The 21654-nt window shown below is 44.2% G+C and overlaps 1 protein-coding gene and 1 long non-coding RNA gene across 3 annotated transcripts in view; one reads left to right on the top strand and one right to left on the bottom strand.

Moving 5' to 3' along the window:
• LOC130281732 (transient receptor potential cation channel subfamily V member 6-like) overlaps nt 1–15948 on the bottom strand; it is a 40622-nt gene extending 24674 nt beyond the window's left edge. Inside the window, exons 1-3 of one of the 2 annotated variants that reach the window (XM_056529295.1) lie at nt 15846–15948; nt 15728–15748; nt 175–460 (exon numbers count right to left, since the gene is read on the bottom strand). In XM_056529295.1, the coding sequence (XP_056385270.1) occupies nt 175–266 (92 nt within the window). In that variant the 5' untranslated portion in view covers nt 267–460; nt 15728–15748; nt 15846–15948. Of the gene's footprint in view, nt 1–174; nt 676–15727; nt 15749–15845 lie in introns of those variants that run through there. The other variant, XM_056529296.1, reaches the window with a different exon arrangement.
• A 2947-nt stretch (nt 15949–18895) lies between these two features.
• Nucleotides 18896–21654, top strand: part of LOC130282027 (uncharacterized) — a 168691-nt gene continuing 165932 nt past the window's right edge. Inside the window, exon 1 of the long non-coding RNA XR_008846216.1 lies at nt 18896–18920. This is a non-coding gene — a long non-coding RNA (uncharacterized LOC130282027). The remainder of the gene's footprint in view (nt 18921–21654) is intronic.

Here is a 21654-nt window from a genome sequence, read left to right as displayed (position 1 = left end):
CATAGGAGTTCTAACTTAAGGACCCCCTCCAATCAGCTCAGTAAACCATGTTGCCCCATCCCCTTCAATGTGACATAAGAGCAGCTGTGCCTGATAGTGCAGCTTATCCCATTCTAGTAACTAAAATCATAAAATCCCTTAATAATACAACAACATAACACAAACAACATCTACCGTTTCCTCTGGATCAGCTCCGTCTTCTCCTCCTCTGCTGATCGATGTCTTCCAGCCCACGTGCTTATCCTTTCTTTGAGTGGATTAAACATGACGCCTTATTCATTGGTCCCCCACATCGGGGGTCACATGTGCCCCTTTAAATACATAAAGCTGTGATTATAAACAGCAAGATCTCCGTCTTTGTCTTGTGAGGAGTTGTCAGGTGCCCAGTGTCTCACCTGAGTCTCCTTCATTCCAAACCCCCATCCTCACCAGACCTGTTCGTCTTCTGCATTAACCTGATCTGTGCTGGATCAATGTATCGAGGACCCAAGTGTCAGCAGATATAGAAGAATCACTGGGGGGTATTTATCAATTTTGCCTGTTGACAGTTTATTTTTACCCTTTTTTTTTCACTTTGGTTTTCGTTAATGTGCGCCAAATTTATCATTTGGTGTAAGTTGTTAGTAATTTTGGCTCAAATGTTGAAATCAGCTGTTCACACGCCTTTTACACAGAACTTACCACCACAGGGGACAGCGTATTTTACCCTGTAGAGCGTATTTTATCCTGTAGAGCGTATTTTACCCTGTAGAGCGTATTTTACCCTGTAGAGCGTATTTTACCCTGTAGAGCGTATTTTATCCTGTACAGTGTATTTTATCCTGTAGAGCGTATTTTACCCTGTAGAGCGTATTTTACCCTGTAGAGCGTATTTTACCCTGTAGAGCGTATTTTACCCTGTAGATCGTATTTTACCCTGTAGAGCGTATTTTATCCTGTAGAGCGTATTTTACCCTGTAGAGCGTATTTTACCCTGTAGAGCGTATTTTACCCTGTAGAGCGTATTTTACCCTGTAGAGCGTATTTTACCCTGTAGAGCGTATTTTACCCTGTAGAGCGTATTTTACCCTGTAGATCGTATTTTACCCTGTAGAGCGTATTTTACCCTGTAGATCGTATTTTACCCTGTAGAGCGTATTTTATCCTGTAGAGCGTATTTTACCCTGTAGAGCGTATTTTACCCTGTAGAGCGTATTTTACCCTGTAGAGCGTATTTTACCCTGTAGAGCGTATTTTACCCTGTAGAGCGTATTTTACCCTGTAGAGCGTATTTTACCCTGTAGAGCGTATTTTACCCTGTAGAGCGTATTTTACCCTGTAGAGCGTATTTTATCCTGTACAGCGTATTTTACCCTGTAGAGCGTATTTTACCCTGTAGAGCGTATTTTACCCTGTAGAGCGTATTTTACCCTGTAGAGCGTATTTTACCCTGTAGATCGTATTTTACCCTGTAGAGCGTATTTTATCCTGTAGAGCGTATTTTATCCTGTAGAGCGTATTTCATCCTGTAGAGCGTATTTTACCCTGTAGAGCGTATTTTACCCTGTAGAGCGTATTTTACCCTGTAGAGCGTATTTTACCCTGTAGATCGTATTTTACCCTGTAGAGCGTATTTTACCCTGTAGATCGTATTTTACCCTGTAGAGCGTATTTTATCCTGTAGAGCGTATTTTACCCTGTAGAGCGTATTTTACCCTGTAGAGCGTATTTTACCCTGTAGAGCGTATTTTACCCTGTAGAGCGTATTTTATCCTGTAGAGCGTATTTTACCCTGTAGAGCGTATTTTACCCTGTAGAGCGTATTTTACCCTGTAGAGCGTATTTTACCCTGTAGAGCGTATTTTATCCTGTACAGCGTATTTTACCCTGTAGAGCGTATTTTACCCTGTAGAGCGTATTTTACCCTGTAGAGCGTATTTTACCCTGTAGAGCGTATTTTACCCTGTAGATCGTATTTTATCCTGTAGAGCGTATTTTATCCTGTAGAGCGTATTTTATCCTGTAGAGCGTATTTCATCCTGTAGAGCGTATTTTACCCTGTAGAGCGTATTTTACCCTGTAGAGCGTATTTTACCCTGTAGAGCGTATTTTACCCTGTAGAGCGTATTTTATCCTGTAGAGCGTATTTTACCCTGTAGAGCGTATTTTACCCTGTAGAGCGTATTTTACCCTGTAGAGCGTATTTTACCCTGTAGAGCGTATTTTACCCTGTAGAGCGTATTTTACCCTGTAGAGCGTATTTTACCCTGTAGAGCGTATTTTACCCTGTAGAGCGTATTTTATCCTGTAGAGCGTATTTTATCCTGTAGAGCGTATTTTACCCTGTAGAGCGTATTTTACCCTGTAGAGCGTATTTTACCCTGTAGAGCGTATTTTACCCTGTAGAGCGTATTTTATCCTGTACAGCGTATTTTACCCTGTAGAGCGTATTTTATCCTGTAGAGCGTATTTTACCCTGTAGAGCGTATTTTACCCTGTAGAGCGTATTTTATCCTGTAGAGCGTATTTTATCCTGTAGAGCGTATTTTACCCTGTAGAGCGTATTTTACCCTGTAGAGCGTATTTTATCCTGTAGAGCGTATTTTATCCTGTAGAGCGTATTTTGCCCTGTAGAGCGTATTTTGCCCTGTAGAGCGTATTTTATCCTGTAGAGCGTATTTTACCCTGTAGAGCGTATTTTATCCTGTACAGCGTATTTTACCCTGTAGAGCGTATTTTATCCTGTAGAGCGTATTTTACCCTGTAGAGCGTATTTTACCCTGTACAGCGTATTTTACCCTGTAGAGCGTATTTTATCCTGTAGAGCGTATTTTACCCTGTAGAGCGTATTTTACCCTGTAGAGCGTATTTTATCCAGTAGATCGTATTTTATCCTGTAGAGCGTATTTTACCCTGTAGAGCGTATTTTACCCTGTAGAGCGTATTTTACCCTGTAGAGCGTATTTTACCCTGTAGAGCGTATTTTACCCTGTAGAGCGTATTTTACCCTGTAGAGCGTATTTTACCCTGTAGATCGTATTTTATCCTGTAGAGCGTATTTTACCCTGTAGAGCGTATTTTATCCTGTAGAACGTATTTCATCCTGTAGAGCGTATTTTACCCTGTAGAGCGTATTTTACCCTGTAGAGCGTATTTTACCCTGTAGAGCGTATTTTACCCTGTAGAGCGTATTTTACCCTGTAGAGCGTATTTTATCCTGTAGAGCGTATTTTACCCTGTAGAGCGTATTTTACCCTGTAGAGCGTATTTTACCCTGTAGAGCGTATTTTACCCTGTAGAGCGTATTTTACCCTGTAGAGCGTATTTTATCCTGTAGAGCGTATTTTACCCTGTAGAGCGTATTTTACCCTGTAGAGCGTATTTTACCCTGTAGAGCGTATTTTACCCTGTAGAGCGTATTTTATCCTGTAGAGCGTATTTTATCCTGTAGAGCCTATTTTACCCTGTAGAGCGTATTTTACCCTGTAGAGCGTATTTTACCCTGTAGAGCGTATTTTACCCTGTAGAGCGTATTTTATCCTGTACAGCGTATTTTACCCTGTAGAGCGTATTTTATCCTGTAGAGCGTATTTTACCCTGTAGAGCGTATTTTACCCTGTAGAGCGTATTTTATCCTGTAGATCGTATTTTATCCTGTAGAGCGTATTTTACCCTGTGGAGCGTATTTTACCCTGTAGAGCGTATTTTACCCTGTAGAGCGTATTTTACCCTGTAGAGCGTATTTTATCCTGTAGAGCGTATTTTATCCTGTAGAGCGTATTTTACCCTGTAGAGCGTATTTTACCCTGTAGAGCGTATTTTATCCTGTAGAGCGTATTTTACCCTGTAGAGCGTATTTTACCCTGTAGAGCGTATTTTATCCTGTACAGCGTATTTTACCCTGTAGAGCGTATTTTACCCTGTAGAGCGTATTTTACCCTGTAGAGCGTATTTTACCCTGTACAGCGTATTTTACCCTGTAGAGCGTATTTTATCCTGTAGAGCGTATTTTACCCTGTAGAGCGTATTTTACCCTGTAGAGCGTATTTTATCCTGTAGATCGTATTTTATCCTGTAGAGCGTATTTTACCCTGTAGAGCGTATTTTACCCTGTAGAGCGTATTTTACCCTGTAGAGCGTATTTTACCCTGTAGAGCGTATTTTACCCTGTAGAGCGTATTTTACCCTGTAGAGCGTATTTTATCCTGTAGATCGTATTTTATCCTGTAGAGCGTATTTTACCCTGTAGAGCGTATTTTACCCTGTAGAGCGTATTTTACCCTGTAGAGCGTATTTTACCCTGTAGAGCGTATTTTACCCTGTAGAGCGTATTTTACCCTGTAGAGCGTATTTTACCCTGTAGAGCGTATTTTATCCTGTAGAGCGTATTTTACCCTGTAGAGCGTATTTTACCCTGTAGAGCGTATTTTATCCTGTACAGCGTATTTTATCCTGTAGATCGTATTTTATACTGTAGAGCGTATTTTATCCTGTAGAGCGTATTTTATCCTGTAGAGCGTATTTTACCCTGTAGAGCGTATTTTACCCTGTAGAGCGTATTTTATCCTGTAGATCGTATTTTACCCTGTAGAGCGTATTTTACCCTGTAGAGCGTATTTTATCCTGTACAGCGTATTTTATCCTGTAGATCGTATTTTACCCTGTAGAGCGTATTTTACCCTGTAGAGCGTATTTTATCCTGTACAGCGTATTTTACCCTGTAGAGCGTATTTTATCCTGTAGAGCGTATTTTACCCTGTAGAGCGTATTTTACCCTGTACAGCGTATTTTACCCTGTAGAGCGTATTTTATCCTGTAGAGCGTATTTTACCCTGTAGAGCGTATTTTACCCTGTAGAGCGTATTTTATCCTGTAGATCGTATTTTATCCTGTACAGCGTATTTTACCCTGTAGAGCGTATTTTACCCTGTAGAGCGTATTTTACCCTGTAGAGCGTATTTTACCCTGTAGAGCGTATTTTATCCTGTAGAGCGTATTTTATCCTGTAGAGCGTATTTTACCCTGTAGAGCGTATTTTACCCTGTAGAGCGTATTTTATCCTGTAGAGCGTATTTTACCCTGTAGAGCGTATTTTACCCTGTAGAGCGTATTTTATCCTGTACAGCGTATTTTACCCTGTAGAGCGTATTTTATCCTGTAGAGCGTATTTTACCCTGTAGAGCGTATTTTACCCTGTAGAGCGTATTTTATCCTGTAGATCGTATTTTATCCTGTAGAGCGTATTTTATCCTGTAGAGCGTATTTTATCCTGTAGAGCGTATTTTACCCTGTAGAGCGTATTTTACCCTGTAGAGCGTATTTTATCCTGTAGATCGTATTTTACCCTGTAGAGCGTATTTTACCCTGTAGAGCGTATTTTATCCTGTACAGCGTATTTTACCCTGTAGAGCGTATTTTACCCTGTAGAGCGTATTTTACCCTGTAGAGCGTATTTTACCCTGTAGAGCGTATTTTACCCTGTAGATCGTATTTTATCCTGTAGAGCGTATTTTATCCTGTAGAGCGTATTTTATCCTGTAGAATGTATTTCATCCTGTAGAGCGTATTTTATCCTGTAGAGCGTATTTTACCCTGTAGAGCGTATTTGTCACGATGCCGGCTGGCAGGTAGTGGATCCTCTGTGCCAGAGAGGGATTGGCGTGGACCGTGCTAGTGGATCGGTTCTAAGTCACTACTGGTTTTCACCAGAGCCCGCCGCAAAGCGGGATGGTCTTGCTGCGGCGGTAGTGACCAGGTCGTATCCACTAGCAACGGCTCAACCTCTCTGGCTGCTGAAGATAGGCGCGGTACAAGGGAGTAGACAGAAGCAAGGTCGGACGTAGCAGAAGGTCGGGGCAGGCAGCAAGGATCGTAGTCAGGGGCAACGGCAGGAGGTCTGGAACACAGGCTAGGAACACACAAGGAAACGCTGTCACTGGCACGATGGCAACAAGATCCGGCAAGGAAGTGCAGGGGAAGTGAGGTAATATAGGGAAGTGCACAGGTGATCAGACTAATTGGAACCACTGCGCCAATCAGCGGCGCAGTGGCCCTTTAAATCGCAAAGACCCGGCGCGCGCGCCCTAGGGAGCGGGGCTGCGCGCGCCGGGACAGGACCGACGGAGAGCGAGTCAGGTACGGGAGCCGGGGTGCGCATCGCGAGCGGGCGCTACCCGCATCGCGAATCGCATCCCGGCTGGAGGCGGTATCGCAGCGCCCCGGGTCAGTGGATCTGACCGGAGCACTGCAGTGAGGAGAGTGTAGCGAGCGCTCCGGGGAGGAGCGGGAACCCGGAGCGCTCGGCGTAACAGTACCCCCCCCCTTGGGTCTCCCCCTCTTCTTAGAGCCTGAGAACCTGAGGAGCAGACTTTTGTCTAGGATATTGTCCTCAGGTTCCCAGGATCTCTCTTCTGGACCACAACCCTCCCAATCCACTAAAAAAAAGGTTTTCCCTCTGACCTTTTTGGATGCCAGAATCTCTTTGACGGAGAAGATGTCCGAGGAGCCGGAAACAGGAGTGGGAGGAACAGATTTGGGAGAGAAACGGTTGATGATAAGTGGTTTAAGAAGAGAAACGTGAAAGGCATTAGGAATACGAAGAGAAGGAGGAAGAAGAAGTTTGTAAGAGACAGGATTAATCTGGCACAAAATTTTGAAAGGACCAAGATAGCGTGGTCCCAACTTGTAGCTAGGGACACGGAAGCGGACATATTTAGCGGAGAGCCATACCTTGTCTCCAGGGGAAAAAATGGGAGGAGCTCTTCTTTTCTTATCCGCGAACTTCTTCATGCGTGATGAAGCCTGTAAGAGAGAATTTTGGGCCTCTCTCCATATGATGGAAAGGTCACGAGAAATTACATCCACAGCGGGCAGACCAGAGGGCAAGGGGGTAGGGAGGGGGGGAAGAGGGTGACGGCCGTACACCACGAAAAATGGGGATTTGGAGGAAGATTCAGAGACTCTGAAGTTATACGAGAATTCGGCCCATGGTAGAAGATCTGCCCAGTCATCCTGGCGGGAGGAAACAAAATGTCGTAAATAATCACCCAAGACCTGGTTAATTCTTTCTACTTGTCCATTGGATTGAGGATGATATGCAGAAGAAAAATTTAATTTAATCTTGAGTTGTTTACAGAGAGCCCTCCAGAATTTAGACACGAATTGGACGCCTCTATCCGAGACGATCTGCGTAGGCAACCCGTGAAGACGAAAAATGTGTACAAAAAATTGTTTAGCCAACTGAGGCGCTGAAGGAAGACCAGGAAGAGGGATGAAATGTGCCATTTTGGAGAATCGATCAACGACCACCCAAATAACAGTGTTGCCACGGGAAGGGGGTAAGTCAGTAATAAAATCCATACCAATCAGAGACCAAGGCTGTTCGGGGACAGGCAGAGGATGAAGAAAACCAGCGGGCTTCTGGCGAGGAGTCTTATCCCGGGCACAGATAGTGCAGGCTCGCACAAAGTCCACAACATCCGTCTCCAGAGTCGGCCACCAATAGAAGCGAGAGATGAGTTGCACAGATTTCTTGATGCCCGCATGACCTGCGAGATGGGAGGAGTGACCCCATTTGAGGATTCCGAGGCATTGGCGTGGAGAAACAAAGGTCTTTCCTGGAGGAGTTTGCCTGATGGAGGCTGGAGAAGTGGAAATCAGGCAGTCAGGAGGAACGATGTGTTGCGGAGAGAGTCTAATTTCAGAAGCATCCGAGGAACGAGAGAGAGCATCGGCCCTAATGTTCTTATCGGCAGGCCGAAAGTGAATTTCAAAATTAAATCGGGCAAAGAACAGAGACCACCTGGCCTGGCGAGGATTCAGCCGTTGGGCAGACTGGAGGTAGGAGAGGTTCTTGTGATCGGTGTAAATAATAACTGGAAACCTTGATCCCTCCAGCAGATGCCTCCATTCCTCAAGTGCTAATTTAATGGCTAGAAGCTCTCGATCCCCGATGGAGTAGTTCCTCTCCGCCGGAGAGAAGGTCCTAGAAAAAAAACCACAAGTAACAGCATGCCCGGAAGAATTTTTTTGTAGAAGGACAGCTCCAGCTCCCACTGAGGAGGCATCAACCTTCAATAGGAAGGGTTTGGATGGGTCAGGTCTGGAGAGCACGGGAGCCGAAGAAAAGGCAGACTTGAGCCGTTTAAAGGCGTCTTCCGCTTGAGGAGGCCAAGACTTGGGATCGGCATTTTTTTTGGTTAAAGCCACGATAGGAGCCACAACGGTAGAAAAATGTGGAATAAATTGCCTGTAATAATTGGCGAACCCCAAAAAACGTTGGATAGCACGGAGTCCGGAGGGGCGTGGCCAATCTAAGACGGCAGAGAGTTTGTCTGGATCCATTTGTAGTCCCTGGCCAGAGACCAAGTATCCTAGGAAAGGAAGAGATTGGCATTCAAACAGACATTTCTCTATTTTGGCATAGAGTTGATTGTCACGAAGTCTCTGAAGAACCATACGGACATGCTGGCGGTGTTCTTCTAGATTGGCAGAAAAAATCAGGATATCGTCCAGATATACAACAACACAGGAGTATAAGAGATCACGAAAAATTTCATTAACAAAGTCTTGGAAGACGGCAGGGGCGTTGCACAGGCCAAAGAGCATGACCAGATACTCAAAGTGTCCATCTCTGGTGTTAAATGCCGTTTTCCATTCATCCCCCTCTCTGATGCGGATGAGATTATAAGCACCTCTTAAGTCCAGTTTGGTAAAGATGTGGGCACCTTGGAGGCGATCAAAGAGTTCAGAGATGAGGGGTAGGGGGTAGCGGTTCTTAACCGTGATTTTATTAAGACCGCGGTAGTCAATGCAAGGACGTAGGGAGCCATCTTTTTTGGACACAAAGAAAAATCCGGCTCCGGCAGGAGAGGAGGATTTACGGATAAAGCCCTTTTTTAAATTTTCCTGGACGTATTCAGACATGGCAAGAGTCTCTGGGGCGGACAGAGGATAAATTCTGCCCCGGGGTGGAGTAGTGCCCGGGAGGAGGTCGATAGGACAATCATAAGGCCTGTGAGGAGGTAGAGTCTCAGCTTGTTTTTTGCAAAAAACATCCGCAAAGTCCATATAGGCCTTAGGGAGGCCGGTTACAGGAGGAACCACAGAGTCACGGCAAGGGTTACTGGGAACCGGTTTTAGGCAGTCCTTGGAACAAGAGGGCCCCCAACTCTTGATCTCCCCAGTGGACCAATCCAGGGTTGGGGAATGAAGTTGAAGCCAGGGAAGTCCAAGGAGAATTTCAGAAGTGCAATTGGGGAGGACCAAAAGTTCAATCCTCTCGTGATGAGATCCGATGCACATTAGAAGGGGCTCCGTGCGGAAACGTATGGTACAGTCCAATCTTTCATTGTTTACACAATTGATGTAGAGGGGTCTGGCGAGACTGGTCACTGGGATGTTGAACCTGTTGACGAGAGAGGCCAAAATAAAATTTCCTGCAGATCCGGAGTCCAAGAAGGCCATAGTAGAGAAGGAGAAGGCAGAGGCAGATATCCGCACAGGCACAGTAAGACGTGGAGAAGCAGAGTAGACATCAAGGACTGTCTCACCTTTGTGCGGAGTCAGCGTACGTCTTTCCAGGCGGGGAGGACGGATAGGACAATCCTTCAGGAAGTGTTCGGTACTAGCACAGTACAGGCAGAGATTCTCCATGCGGCGTCGTGTCCTCTCTTGAGGTGTCAGGCGAGACCGGTCGACCTGCATAGCCTCCACGGCGGGAGGCACAGGAACAGATTGCAGGGGACCAGAGGAGAGAGGAGCCGGGGAGAAGAAACGCCTCGTGCGAACAGAGTCCATATCCTGGCGGAGCTCCTGACGCCTTTCGGAAAAACGCATGTCAATGCGAGTGGCTAGGTGAATGAGTTCATGTAGATTAGCAGGGATTTCTCGTGCGGCCAGAACATCTTTAATGTTGCTGGATAGGCCTTTTTTAAAGGTCGCGCAGAGGGCCTCATTATTCCAGGATAATTCTGAAGCAAGAGTACGGAATTGTACGGCATACTCGCCAACGGAAGAATTACCCTGGACCAGGTTCAACAGGGCAGTCTCAGCAGAAGAGGCTCGGGCAGGTTCCTCAAAGACACTTCGGATTTCCGAGAAGAAGGAGTGTACAGAGGCAGTGACGGGGTCATTGCGGTCCCAGAGCGGTGTGGCCCAAGACAGGGCTTTTCCAGACAGAAGGCTGACTACGAAAGCCACCTTAGACCTTTCAGTGGGAAACTGGTCCGACATCATCTCCAAGTGCAGGGAACATTGGGAAAGAAAGCCACGGCAAAACTTAGAGTCCCCATCAAATTTATCCGGCAAGGATAGGCGTAGACCAGAAGCGGCCACTCGCTGCGGAGGAGGTGCAGGAGCTGGCGGAGGAGATGATTGCTGAAGCTGTGGTAGTAACTGCTGTAGCATAACGGTCAGTTGAGACAGCTGTTGGCCTTGTTGCGCTATCTGTTGTGACTGCTGGGCGACCACCGTGGTGAGGTCAGCGACAACTGGCAGAGGAACTTCAGCGGGATCCATGGCCGGATCTACTGTCACGATGCCGGCTGGCAGGTAGTGGATCCTCTGTGCCAGAGAGGGATTGGCGTGGACCGTGCTAGTGGATCGGTTCTAAGTCACTACTGGTTTTCACCAGAGCCCGCCGCAAAGCGGGATGGTCTTGCTGCGGCGGTAGTGACCAGGTCGTATCCACTAGCAACGGCTCAACCTCTCTGGCTGCTGAAGATAGGCGCGGTACAAGGGAGTAGACAGAAGCAAGGTCGGACGTAGCAGAAGGTCGGGGCAGGCAGCAAGGATCGTAGTCAGGGGCAACGGCAGGAGGTCTGGAACACAGGCTAGGAACACACAAGGAAACGCTTTCACTGGCACGATGGCAACAAGATCCGGCAAGGAAGTGCAGGGGAAGTGAGGTAATATAGGGAAGTGCACAGGTGATCAGACTAATTGGAACCACTGCGCCAATCAGCGGCGCAGTGGCCCTTTAAATCGCAAAGACCCGGCGCGCGCGCGCCCTAGGGAGCGGGGCCGCGCGCGCCGGGACAGGACCGACGGAGAGCGAGTCAGGTACGGGAGCCGGGGTGCGCATCGCGAGCGGGCGCTACCCGCATCGCGAATCGCATCCCGGCTGGAGGCGGTATCGCAGCGCCCCGGGTCAGTGGATCTGACCGGAGCGCTGCAGTGAGGAGAGTGTAGCGAGCGCTCTGGGGAGGAGCGGGGACCCGGAGCGCTCGGCGTAACAGTATTTTACCCTGTAGAGCGTATTTTACCCTGTATAGCGTATTTTACCCTGTAGAGCGTATTTTACCCTGTAGAGCGTATTTTACCCTGTAGAGCGTATTTTACCCTCTAGAGCGTATTTTACCCTGTAGAGCGTATTTTACCCTGTAGAGCGTATTTTATCCTGTAGAGCGTATTTTACCCTGTAGAGCGTATTTTACCCTGTAGAGCGTATTTTACCCTGTAGAGCGTATTTTATCCTGTAGAGCGTATTTTATCCTGTAGAGCGTATTTTACCCTGTAGAGCGTATTTTACCCTGTAGAGCGTATTTTATCCTGTAGAGCGTATTTTACCCTGTAGAGCGTATTTTACCCTGTAGAGCGTATTTTATCCTGTACAGCGTATTTTACCCTGTAGAGCGTATTTTATCCTGTAGAGCGTATTTTACCCTGTAGAGCGTATTTTACCCTGTAAAGCGTATTTTATCCTGTAGATCGTATTTTATCCTGTAGAGCGTATTTTACCCTGTAGAGCGTATTTTACCCTGTAGAGCGTATTTTACCCTGTAGAGCGTATTTTACCCTGTAGAGCGTATTTTATCCTGTAGAGCGTATTTTATCCTGTAGAGCGTATTTTATCCTGTAGAGCGTATTTTATCCTGTAGAGCGTATTTTACCCTGTAGAGCGTATTTTACTCTGTAGAGCGTATTTTACCCTGTAGAGCGTATTTTATCCTGTAGAGCGTATTTTATCCTGTAGAGCGTATTTTATCCTGTAGAGCGTATTTTACCCTGTAGAGCGTATTTTACTCTGTAGAGCGTATTTTACCCTGTAGAGCGTATTTTACCCTGTAGAGCGTATTTTATCCTGTAGAGCGTATTTTACCCTGTAGAGCGTATTTTATCCTGTAGAGCGTATTTTACCCTGTAGAGCGTATTTTACCCTGTAGAGCGTATTTTATCCTGTAGAGCGTATTTTACCCTGTAGAGCGTATTTTATCCTGTAGAGCGTATTTTACCCTGTAGAGCGTATTTTATCCTGTAGAGCGTATTTTACCCTGTAGAGCGTATTTTATCCTGTAGAGCGTATTTTACCCTGTAGAGCGTATTTTATCCTGTAGAGCGTATTTTACCCTGTAGAGCGTATTTTACCCTGTAGAGCGTATTTTATCCTGTAGAGTGAATTTTACCGTGTAGAGCGTATTTTATCCTGTAGAGCGTATTTTATCCTGTAGAACGTATTTTATCCTGTAGAGCGTATTTTACCCTGTGGAGCCACCATGTGAAATGGATGCTGGCTCAGCGGAGGGTGAAGGTCCCTCAGAGACAACTATGTCGCAGGATAGTATTGAGCAGCCCTGGAGGCGTTGTTGCTTTCACAAAAAAAAATAAAAAATTATGTATTTTGACACATTTCCATTTTCTGACATTGGTAAGTGTGTTTTCCACGTGCAAAATTTCTTGGCGGTGATTTGCACCCCCCAAAAAATGGGATTTGCACCAAAATTGCACCAAAGATCGATTGGCGCAAATGATGAATTATTGATTAAAGTTAAAATAACACACAGGACTGTGTGATTTTGAGAAAGTTGTAAAAAATGACAGTGGAGAAGATGCGCCAAACTTTGGCGCAAAAAGACAAAGTATTGCGCCAAAGTTACATGAAAAAAACCACATAAATCCTTTGATAAATACTCTCCACTAGATATAAAATCCCAATCAGGAAACAAACACAACATAAAAGAATTTCTTCCTAAAAAATAAATAAATAAGAATAATTATTAAAAATAATACATTATTATTATTATTATTATTATTGTAAAAAGAGTAAAACTTGTGTTCATCCATTATATAAGTTCTTAGGAATGTTTGGTGACAAATAGAGATGTGGGAAGTTACAGTACTTTGATTCTGCACGAACTTCTCGGCTCGGCAGTTGATGACTTATCCTGCATAAATTAATTCAGCTTTCAGGTGCTCCGGTGGGCTGGGAAAGGTGGTTACAGTCCTGGGAGAGTCTCAAGCCCAACGGAGCACCTGAAAGCTGAACTCATTTCTGCAGGATAAAGTCAGCAACTGCCGACCCGCGAGGTTCGTGCAGAATCGAATTACTGTAACTTCACTCATCTCTAGTGACAAACTTACCACTTCCAGTTGATGCAATTGAACTTTAAAAAAAAAAAATTTAGGACTAGCTTAAAAGGGTACTCTGCCGAAAAATATCTTATCCCCTATTCAAAGAATAGGGGATAAGATGTCTGATCGTGGGGGTCTTACCACTGTGGACCACCACGATCACCAGGCCGGTGTTAGTCATGTCTCGCCACACCCCCTCCATTCATGTCTGTCTTTGCCTCCTCCCATAGACATGAATGGAGGGGGCACGGTGGCTGTAGTTGCTAGCCCTCCGACACGGAGCGGAGTTCGCTCCGTGAACGAATGACTGAGGTGCCGCACCGGAAATAGCTATCTTCGGATGCTGCCACTCCCGGCCAGGCGATCGCGGGGTCCTCAGTGGCGGGACCCCCACGATCAGACATTTTATCCCCTATCCTTTGGATAGGGGATAAGATGTTTTTTGGTGGAGTACTCCTTTAAAGTAAAATAAATAGAATCCGTGCCTGCTATGAGACATGCAGCAAGCTTTGCATTATTTTTTTATTTTTTGCTTTTTTCTTCAAAAGTCAATCTAAACCACTTGCCAAGTGCACAAAAAAAAAAATCCTCATATCAAATTTCTAATGTTCTGATCAGTTCCTGACACGGGCGCAGAAGGCAGTAGAGAGCACTGGGGTCAAACTGGAAAGAACTACACATCTTCCTCTGGAGCATACAGCAGCTGATAAGTACTGGAAGGATTAAGATTTTTAAGTCAAAGTATTTTACAAATCTGTATAACTTTCTAGCACCAGTTGAATCGATTTGGAGTACCCCTTTAAGGCATGGTGTACACTCTGACCTGTTTGAAAAGCAATCTTATTCATTGATAGCAGTCAGTTTAGTCCAGTGGTCAAGTGGTGGTCCTCCAGCTCTTGCAAAACTACAACTCCCAGCATGCTGGAGGGCTATAGTTTGAAGACCACTGGTTACGACAATACTCTGTGAGCTAAGCAAATCAGCAGAGTTCACACAAAGTTTTTTAGTCAGTATTAGATCAGCTCACTTAAGTATCAGGTAACTGCTGCCCAAAAACGTCTATAGAGTAAGAAAGGAAGGCATGAAAGAAGGAAGAGGAGGAGAAATCTGAAGAATGAGAGAAAGGCAGAGATACACAGATAAGCTGCTGAAGGCTTCAATAATTCTTATATCTCACCCCAGTGCTGTATTCCCAACTTACGCTGCTCTGTTATGTTCTCCATCCTGCTGCTGCTCCTTAGGGGGTGCTAAAGAGTTGTAGAAGAGCATTATCCTCATGATCCTTACAATGATGGGAGTAAAAGAGGTTATCCAGGATTAGAAAAATATAGCAGCATTCTCTAAATACACCGCACAGCTCGTATCCTCACTTTGTGTATGGTATCGCAGCTCAGTGCCACTGAAGCAAATGGAGCTGTAATACCACGTATAACCTAAAAACAAGAGAGGTGCTGTTTTTTAAGGAAAGTAGCTCAGTTTTTCTAATTCTGGTTAACCCCTTTAACTAGTGTTGCTAGAGGGGGATCTCATGTGCGATCGCTATTATTTATATTATAATGGAATAACCTAGTGCTATAATTCCACAAGTTTATCACATTGGGATACCTCACTTTTCATAGTAATGGAGGGTTAATATTAATCAATTAAATAATAATAATAATAATAATAATAAGAAGAAGAAGAAGAAATCATTATTTTCATTATTAATTATTGTGGCTAGAGATGAGCGAAGTTATAGTAATTCGATTCGTCACAAACTTCTCGGCTCGGCAGTTGATGCCTTTATCCTGCATAAATTAGTTCAGCTTTCAGGTGCTCTGGTGGGCTGGAAAAGTTGGATACAGTCCTAGGAGATAGTCTCCAGCCCACCGGAGCACCTGAAAGCTGAACTAATTTATGCAGGATAAGGCATCAACTGCCAAGCCGAGAAGTTCGTGACGAATCGAATTTACTGTAAGTTCGCTCATCTCTATTATTACCATTATTATTATCATCATTACTTTTATTATCATTGTAAGTTGTATTATAAATATTATTATTAATATTAGTAATCATTTGTTAATAATAATAATAATATAAATAGCAATAATAATAATAATTTATATTATTTTATTATTACTGCCATCAATATTTATTATTATTATTATCATTAGTTTTATTATCATTATCATAATTTGTGTTATAATTATAATCATCATTATCATCAACATAATTATTATTATTTTTTTATTATAGTCATCTTGTATGTTATTATTATTATTATTATTATTAATATGAATAATAAATAATAGTAACAGATGCATTTTTATTTTGTTTAATCTGAAAAATACAAGATAATCAGATTTTCTTGACACAAGGATTAGATCTTGGAGTAAAAGGAAGCAAACAGAATACTCACCGTGTCTAATATTTCAGTATTCTGAAAGAAATGGCACATGTTAAACAAGAGAACGCCTGTCGGAGCACGCGGCGCACATTACTGAGAGGTGATTACATATTATTGTACACAGACACACCTTTCGGGAGCAGGTTACTGGGAGCACTCTTAGTTTCTTGCACAAAAAAAAAAAATCTAAACAAACATTCCTGGAAATGGTCACTAGAGGGCGCTGCTTCCCAACATGCATCCAATATAACCGGAGCGATCCGTAAATCTACAGTAATATATGAGAAAAAAAGCCTGAAGAGCAATTACCTGATATACTTAATATGCGTTATTAATAGCTAATAAATCACATGATTAATTAATCTTAACCTCCCGCCGCCATCTCACCAGCCTATGCGCTAATGCAGTGTTTCCCAACCAGTGTGCATCCAACTGTTGCAAAACTACAACTCCCAGCATGCCAAGACAACCAAGGGCTTTAGGAATAAGGGGAAGCAAAGAGGCACCATCTTGAATCCCCCAGCGACCAGGAGCGGTTCTCTGGCCATACCCCTGTATACCAATGATTTATGCAGGTTGACGGCACATGTGGATAGTGGTTACGTGAGCTGCTATAGAGGACCTGTCTGTCCTGTATTATGTTCATATGACCGAATACCGCTAGAAAATTCAGCTCTGAAATTCCACAAAATTTACTGCATTACATGGAGATTCTACCGTCCCATTCGAGGGTATCTAGACACGGCGGAATGTCTGTGCGGAATTGCAACGTAATTTTCCACACGGACATTCCACTGCAGCAAAGTCCCATTGTTTTCACTGTGCAAGCGGCGGATTTTCCATGGCAGATGTTTCTGCCGTGGGAATCCCGTTTCCGGATTCCACAAAAAATAAATAAAATAAAAAATAGACGAGTATACAGTATTCTTTTTGCAGATTTTGCTCGAAAATTCATTGCCATCTATGAGACTGCGCATTACCGAGTGGTCCTAGCGCCCGCTGGATTGTACAAAAATATGAATTGTCTGCTCGTGTTTTCCAGGCGGACACTCTGCACATTTTCAGTCATGTGAACCCGGCCTCACACAGCAGAAATTCTGCTTTCCGTTTTCTGCAAAAACATTGAACAGTTCTTCAAAATTTGCAGAATGCCATGGCGGAATCCCTTTGAAGTCCATGGGGCTTTGAATTTCGGCAGAATTTTGTGTTTTGAGCACACAGAAATTCCTCTCATATTCCACAAAACTGCATATTTTCTGCAGAGTGAACATAGTCTTGGGCCATGTTCACGCTGCGGAATATCCGGAATGATTTCAATAGGATTCTGCTGCACTGTTCACACGGTGGAATTTCTGCAGCAGATGTTTTTTGTCTACTCTAATTCTCCAATTTTTCAAATGTATGGAATGCCCCACGTATTTTCCATGTGGACATTCTGCACATTTTACACCATGTAGGCAGACAAACCATTGAAGGAGTAGTATAGTAGAGGAAAACTTATCCCCTATCCTTAAGGATAGGGGATACGTTTAAGATTGCGGGGGTTTCGACCACTGGGACTCCCCGCGATCTACCGTACGGGGCCCGGCTCTCCGGCCAGATAGTGTGTGTAAACCACCACACAACACGCCCCCTCAATACAGCACTACGGCTCTCCCATAGAGTTGTATTGAGGGGGCTTGTCAGCCGCAGCTTCATGCGGTGGTTACACGACCCCTTCCCATTGACAGCCGGGGCCCCATACAGGAGATTGCGATCTGAAACCTATCTCCTACCCTTAGGATAGGGGATACATTTTCCAATATTGGAGTACTCCTTTAAAAGATTAGTCTAGGGAAGGGGTTAAATGACCTTTATTAACACTTTTTTTTAACTTTTTTTTTTGCAGTGTTAGGGTGCATTCCCACGTGGCGTATTTTGCTGCGTATTTGCTGCGTATTTGGTGCTGCGTATTTTCCTACCCATTGACTTCAACAGGGAAAATAAAATACGCAGCAGCAAATACGCAGCAAATATGCCATGTCGGAACGTACCCTTATAGGTCCCATAGGGGCCTATAACACTGCACACACTGATCTCTCATGCTGATCACTGGCGTGTATTAACACGCCTGTGATCAGTGTTATCGGCGCTTGACTGCTCCTGCCTGGATCTCAGGCAAGGAGCAGTCATTCGCCGATCGGACACCGAGGAGGCAGGTAGGGTCCCTCCCGGTGTCCTGTAAGCTGTTCGGGATGCCGCGATTTCCCCACGGCGGTCCCGAACAGCCCGACTGAGCAGCCGGGATGCTTTCACTTTCAGTTTAAAGGGTTAATACCGCACATTGCCGCGACGTAAATATACGTCCTGCGTCGTTAAGGGGTTAAAGGAGTACTCCGCTGCCACAGCATTCGGAACATTTTGTTCCGAGCGCTCTGAGCAGGTGTTGGAGGGGGAGGGGGGGGGTCATGACGTCACACCACGCCCCCCACAATGCAAGTCTATGGGAGGGGGCATGGTGGTCGCCACACGCCCTACCATAGACTTGCATTGAAGTGGCGTGGTGTGACGTCACGAGGGTTGTTGCCTTGACGTCACGACTCCTGTGAACCACACCTAGTTCTAAACGAACGCGGGTGCTACACAGAGATTGCAGGGGTCCCAGCTACTGAACCCCCTCAATCAGACATCTTATCCCCTATCCTTTGGACAGGGGATAAGATTAATTTAATTAGAAATAATTTCGAAAATATCCCCTACATATGTCCCATACATACATTTTTTGTATTTTTTCATTTCACACTTTCACTAATATTGTTATTATTAAAGATTATATATATATATATATATATATATATATATATATATATATATATATATGTATGGCCCAGATTTATCCAACTGTGTGATAACAAAAAGTAGAGAGATTTTTCCTCAACAACCAATCACAGCTCAGCTAACAAGCTGAGGTAAAGTGAAAGCTGAGCTGTGATTGGTTGCTATAAAAAAAAATCTCTCCCCTTTTTCTCTCACACAGTTTGATAAATCTGGGCCAATGGCCCAGATTTATCAAACTGTGTGAGAGAAAAAGTGGAGTGATTTTCCGATAGCAACCAATCACAGCTCAGCTTTCACTTTACCTCAGCTTGTTAGCTGAGCTGTGATTGGTTGTTGAGGGAAAAATCAATTGATTATATGAATCTGGAGTCTCGGAGTGATAGAACAGGTATCATATAAATAACATAGTAGTAATAATTACAGATGTTTAGCACTGATAATCTTGTCTTCATTTAATATGTAAATGAAAGAAAAACCTTCCAGATGCAAATCTTACAGGTTGTTCTGGTCCTGGGTGGAGCTGATAGGAGACACAAGTTTAGGGTTGTGAGTCTTGGGACATGTAAAGTTCAAAAGGCGTCTCATTTCTGCTGTTGACCCCATGGGAGGGGACGGGGGGGGGGGGGGATTCGGGATTGGCACCCTGTGTAGATAAACTATTAGTTAGTTACATGCGGCGCTAGCCCGTCCAGTCCGTCTCCCTCCCCCCGCGCCATACCCCATTCCCACCATCACAACCCCCCCCCCCCCCGCATACCCTGTTCCCTCCATCACAAACCCCCCTCCCGCATACCCCGTTCCCTCATTACACTTACTGCAGAGTCCGGGAGCGGGCGTGCAGGGACAGCGGCGGCGGCGACGAGGCAGCAGCGGCGACGTGCGGGAGGAGTGGCCTCCCAGCCAGTGGCCGAGGAACCAATGCGCTCGCTCCCTGCCTGTCTGATTGACAGGCAGGGAGCGAGCGTACGCTGAATGAAAAAGGACCGATGCCCGGCCTCATCAATCCTTTTTCAGGCGTGACGTCACACCAGGCTGCAGCCGGCCACTAGGAGGGAGACCCCTAGTGGCCGTTTTTCAAATGTAAATTAAAGCGTTTTAATAAAAAATAAATAAAGTATATTAGAGATATGTTGTAGTACATAAGTACTACAACATATCAAAAAATAAAGTTGGTGACAGTGCCCATTTAAAGATCCCCATTCATTTCAAATTTTGTCAGGCATTCAGGTTTTCCTGGGGAAAAGTCGGGTTTATGGGGAAATATATATATATATATATATATATATATATATATATATATAAAACTCAACGTGTGTGTATGTGTGTATGTATGTTCCAGCATCACGTCCAAACCACTGAAGATATTAACATGAAACTCGGCACACATGTTACTTATATGTAAACAACAAACATAGGATAGGTGATTTAACCTTTACTCACCCCCATTTGCCAGGGGCAGGGTTTATGTTTAAAGTCCAATACAAGTTAATGGGAAATATATGTTACTGCATAACTTCCAAACGGCTGGAGATATTTCGATAATACTCGGTCACATGTTACTTATATGTCCACATAAAATATAGGATAGTTAATTTAACCCTTAACTACCCCCATTTGTGAGTGTTGGGGTTTTTGTTTAAAGTCCCATGCAAATCAATGGAAAATGTATGTTCCCACATAACTTCCGTACGGCGGGACATATTTCAATACCTGGTACACATATTACAGGTCGGGATAGGAGGTCGGGATGGGAGGTCGGGATAGGAGGTTGGTATAGGAGGACGGGATAGGAGGACGGGATAGGAGGTCAGAATAGGAGGATGGGATAGGAGGTCAGAATAGTAGGACGGAATAGGAGGTCGGGACAGGAGGTTGAGATAGATGGACTGGATTGGAGGACGGGATAGGAGGTCTGGATAGGAGGCTCGGGGTAGGAGGGCCGGCATAAGGGGGTCGGGATAGGTGGTCGAGAAAGGAGGACGGGATAGGAGGACGGGATAGGAGGTCGGAATAGGAGGACGGGATAGGAGGTCGGAATAGGAGGTCGGGACAGGAGGTTGAGATAGATGGACTGGAAAGGAGGACAGGATAAGAGGTTGGGATAGGAGGGCCGGGGTAGGAGGGCCGGGATAGGAGGTCGGGATAGGAGGTCGAGAAAGGAGGACGGGATAGGAGGACGGGATAGGAGGTCGGAATAGGAGGTCGGAATAGGAGGACGGAATAGGAGGTCGGGACAGGAGGTTGAGATAGATGGACTGGATAGGAGGTCGGGATATGAGGTCGGGATAGGAGGTTGGGATAGGAGGTCAGGATAGGAGGTCATGATAGGAGGACAGGATAGGAGGTCCAGATAGGAGGTTGAGATAGGAGGTCCAGATAGGAGGACCTATATATATATATATATATATATATATATATACAGTAAATTTGAGTAACCATATTAGTCCAGTGATGCAGTAAATTTGAGTAACCGTATTAGTCCAGTGATGCAGTAAATTTGAGTAGCCGTATTAGTCCAGTGATGCTGTTAGCCCAATAAAAGAGGTATTACAAGATACTGCAACATTTTATATATACATATATATATATATATATATATATATATATATGTATATATATATATATATATATATATATATATATATACACATGCACAAAACCCAGCAAATACTACCGGGAAATGTTTGATCTATTCCCCCTGTTGTATCTATACAGTGTTATTTTCTTTAAAAATAAAATGTGCCATTGGAGAAAGCCTATTATCCACAGGTGTTAAAATATATATATATATATATATATATATATATATATATATATATATATATAATATACACACACACACACACACACACACACACATATATATATATATATATATATATATATATATATTATTATTATTATTATTAACCATCATGTAGCCACAATTTTTTGGGAACATAAAATTAGAGGAGCAGATCTATTTGGTGCAGAATCGCATTCGATCCAAATGTCACACACAAATATTATTAATAAATAACTTGTATCCAAACTTTTTGAGATTCATTTTGGATTTATTTTGTCCCTGCTCTGGTACACTGAGGTAAGCAGCGGTGCATCATAGCTTCCACTTGCTACATTTG

Source organism: Hyla sarda, chromosome 7, assembly GCF_029499605.1.
Source record: "Hyla sarda isolate aHylSar1 chromosome 7, aHylSar1.hap1, whole genome shotgun sequence".
Lineage (NCBI taxonomy): Eukaryota > Metazoa > Chordata > Amphibia > Anura > Hylidae > Hyla > Hyla sarda.
Note: the sequence above shows the minus strand (reverse complement) of the source record. Positions and strands in the feature narration are given on the sequence as shown.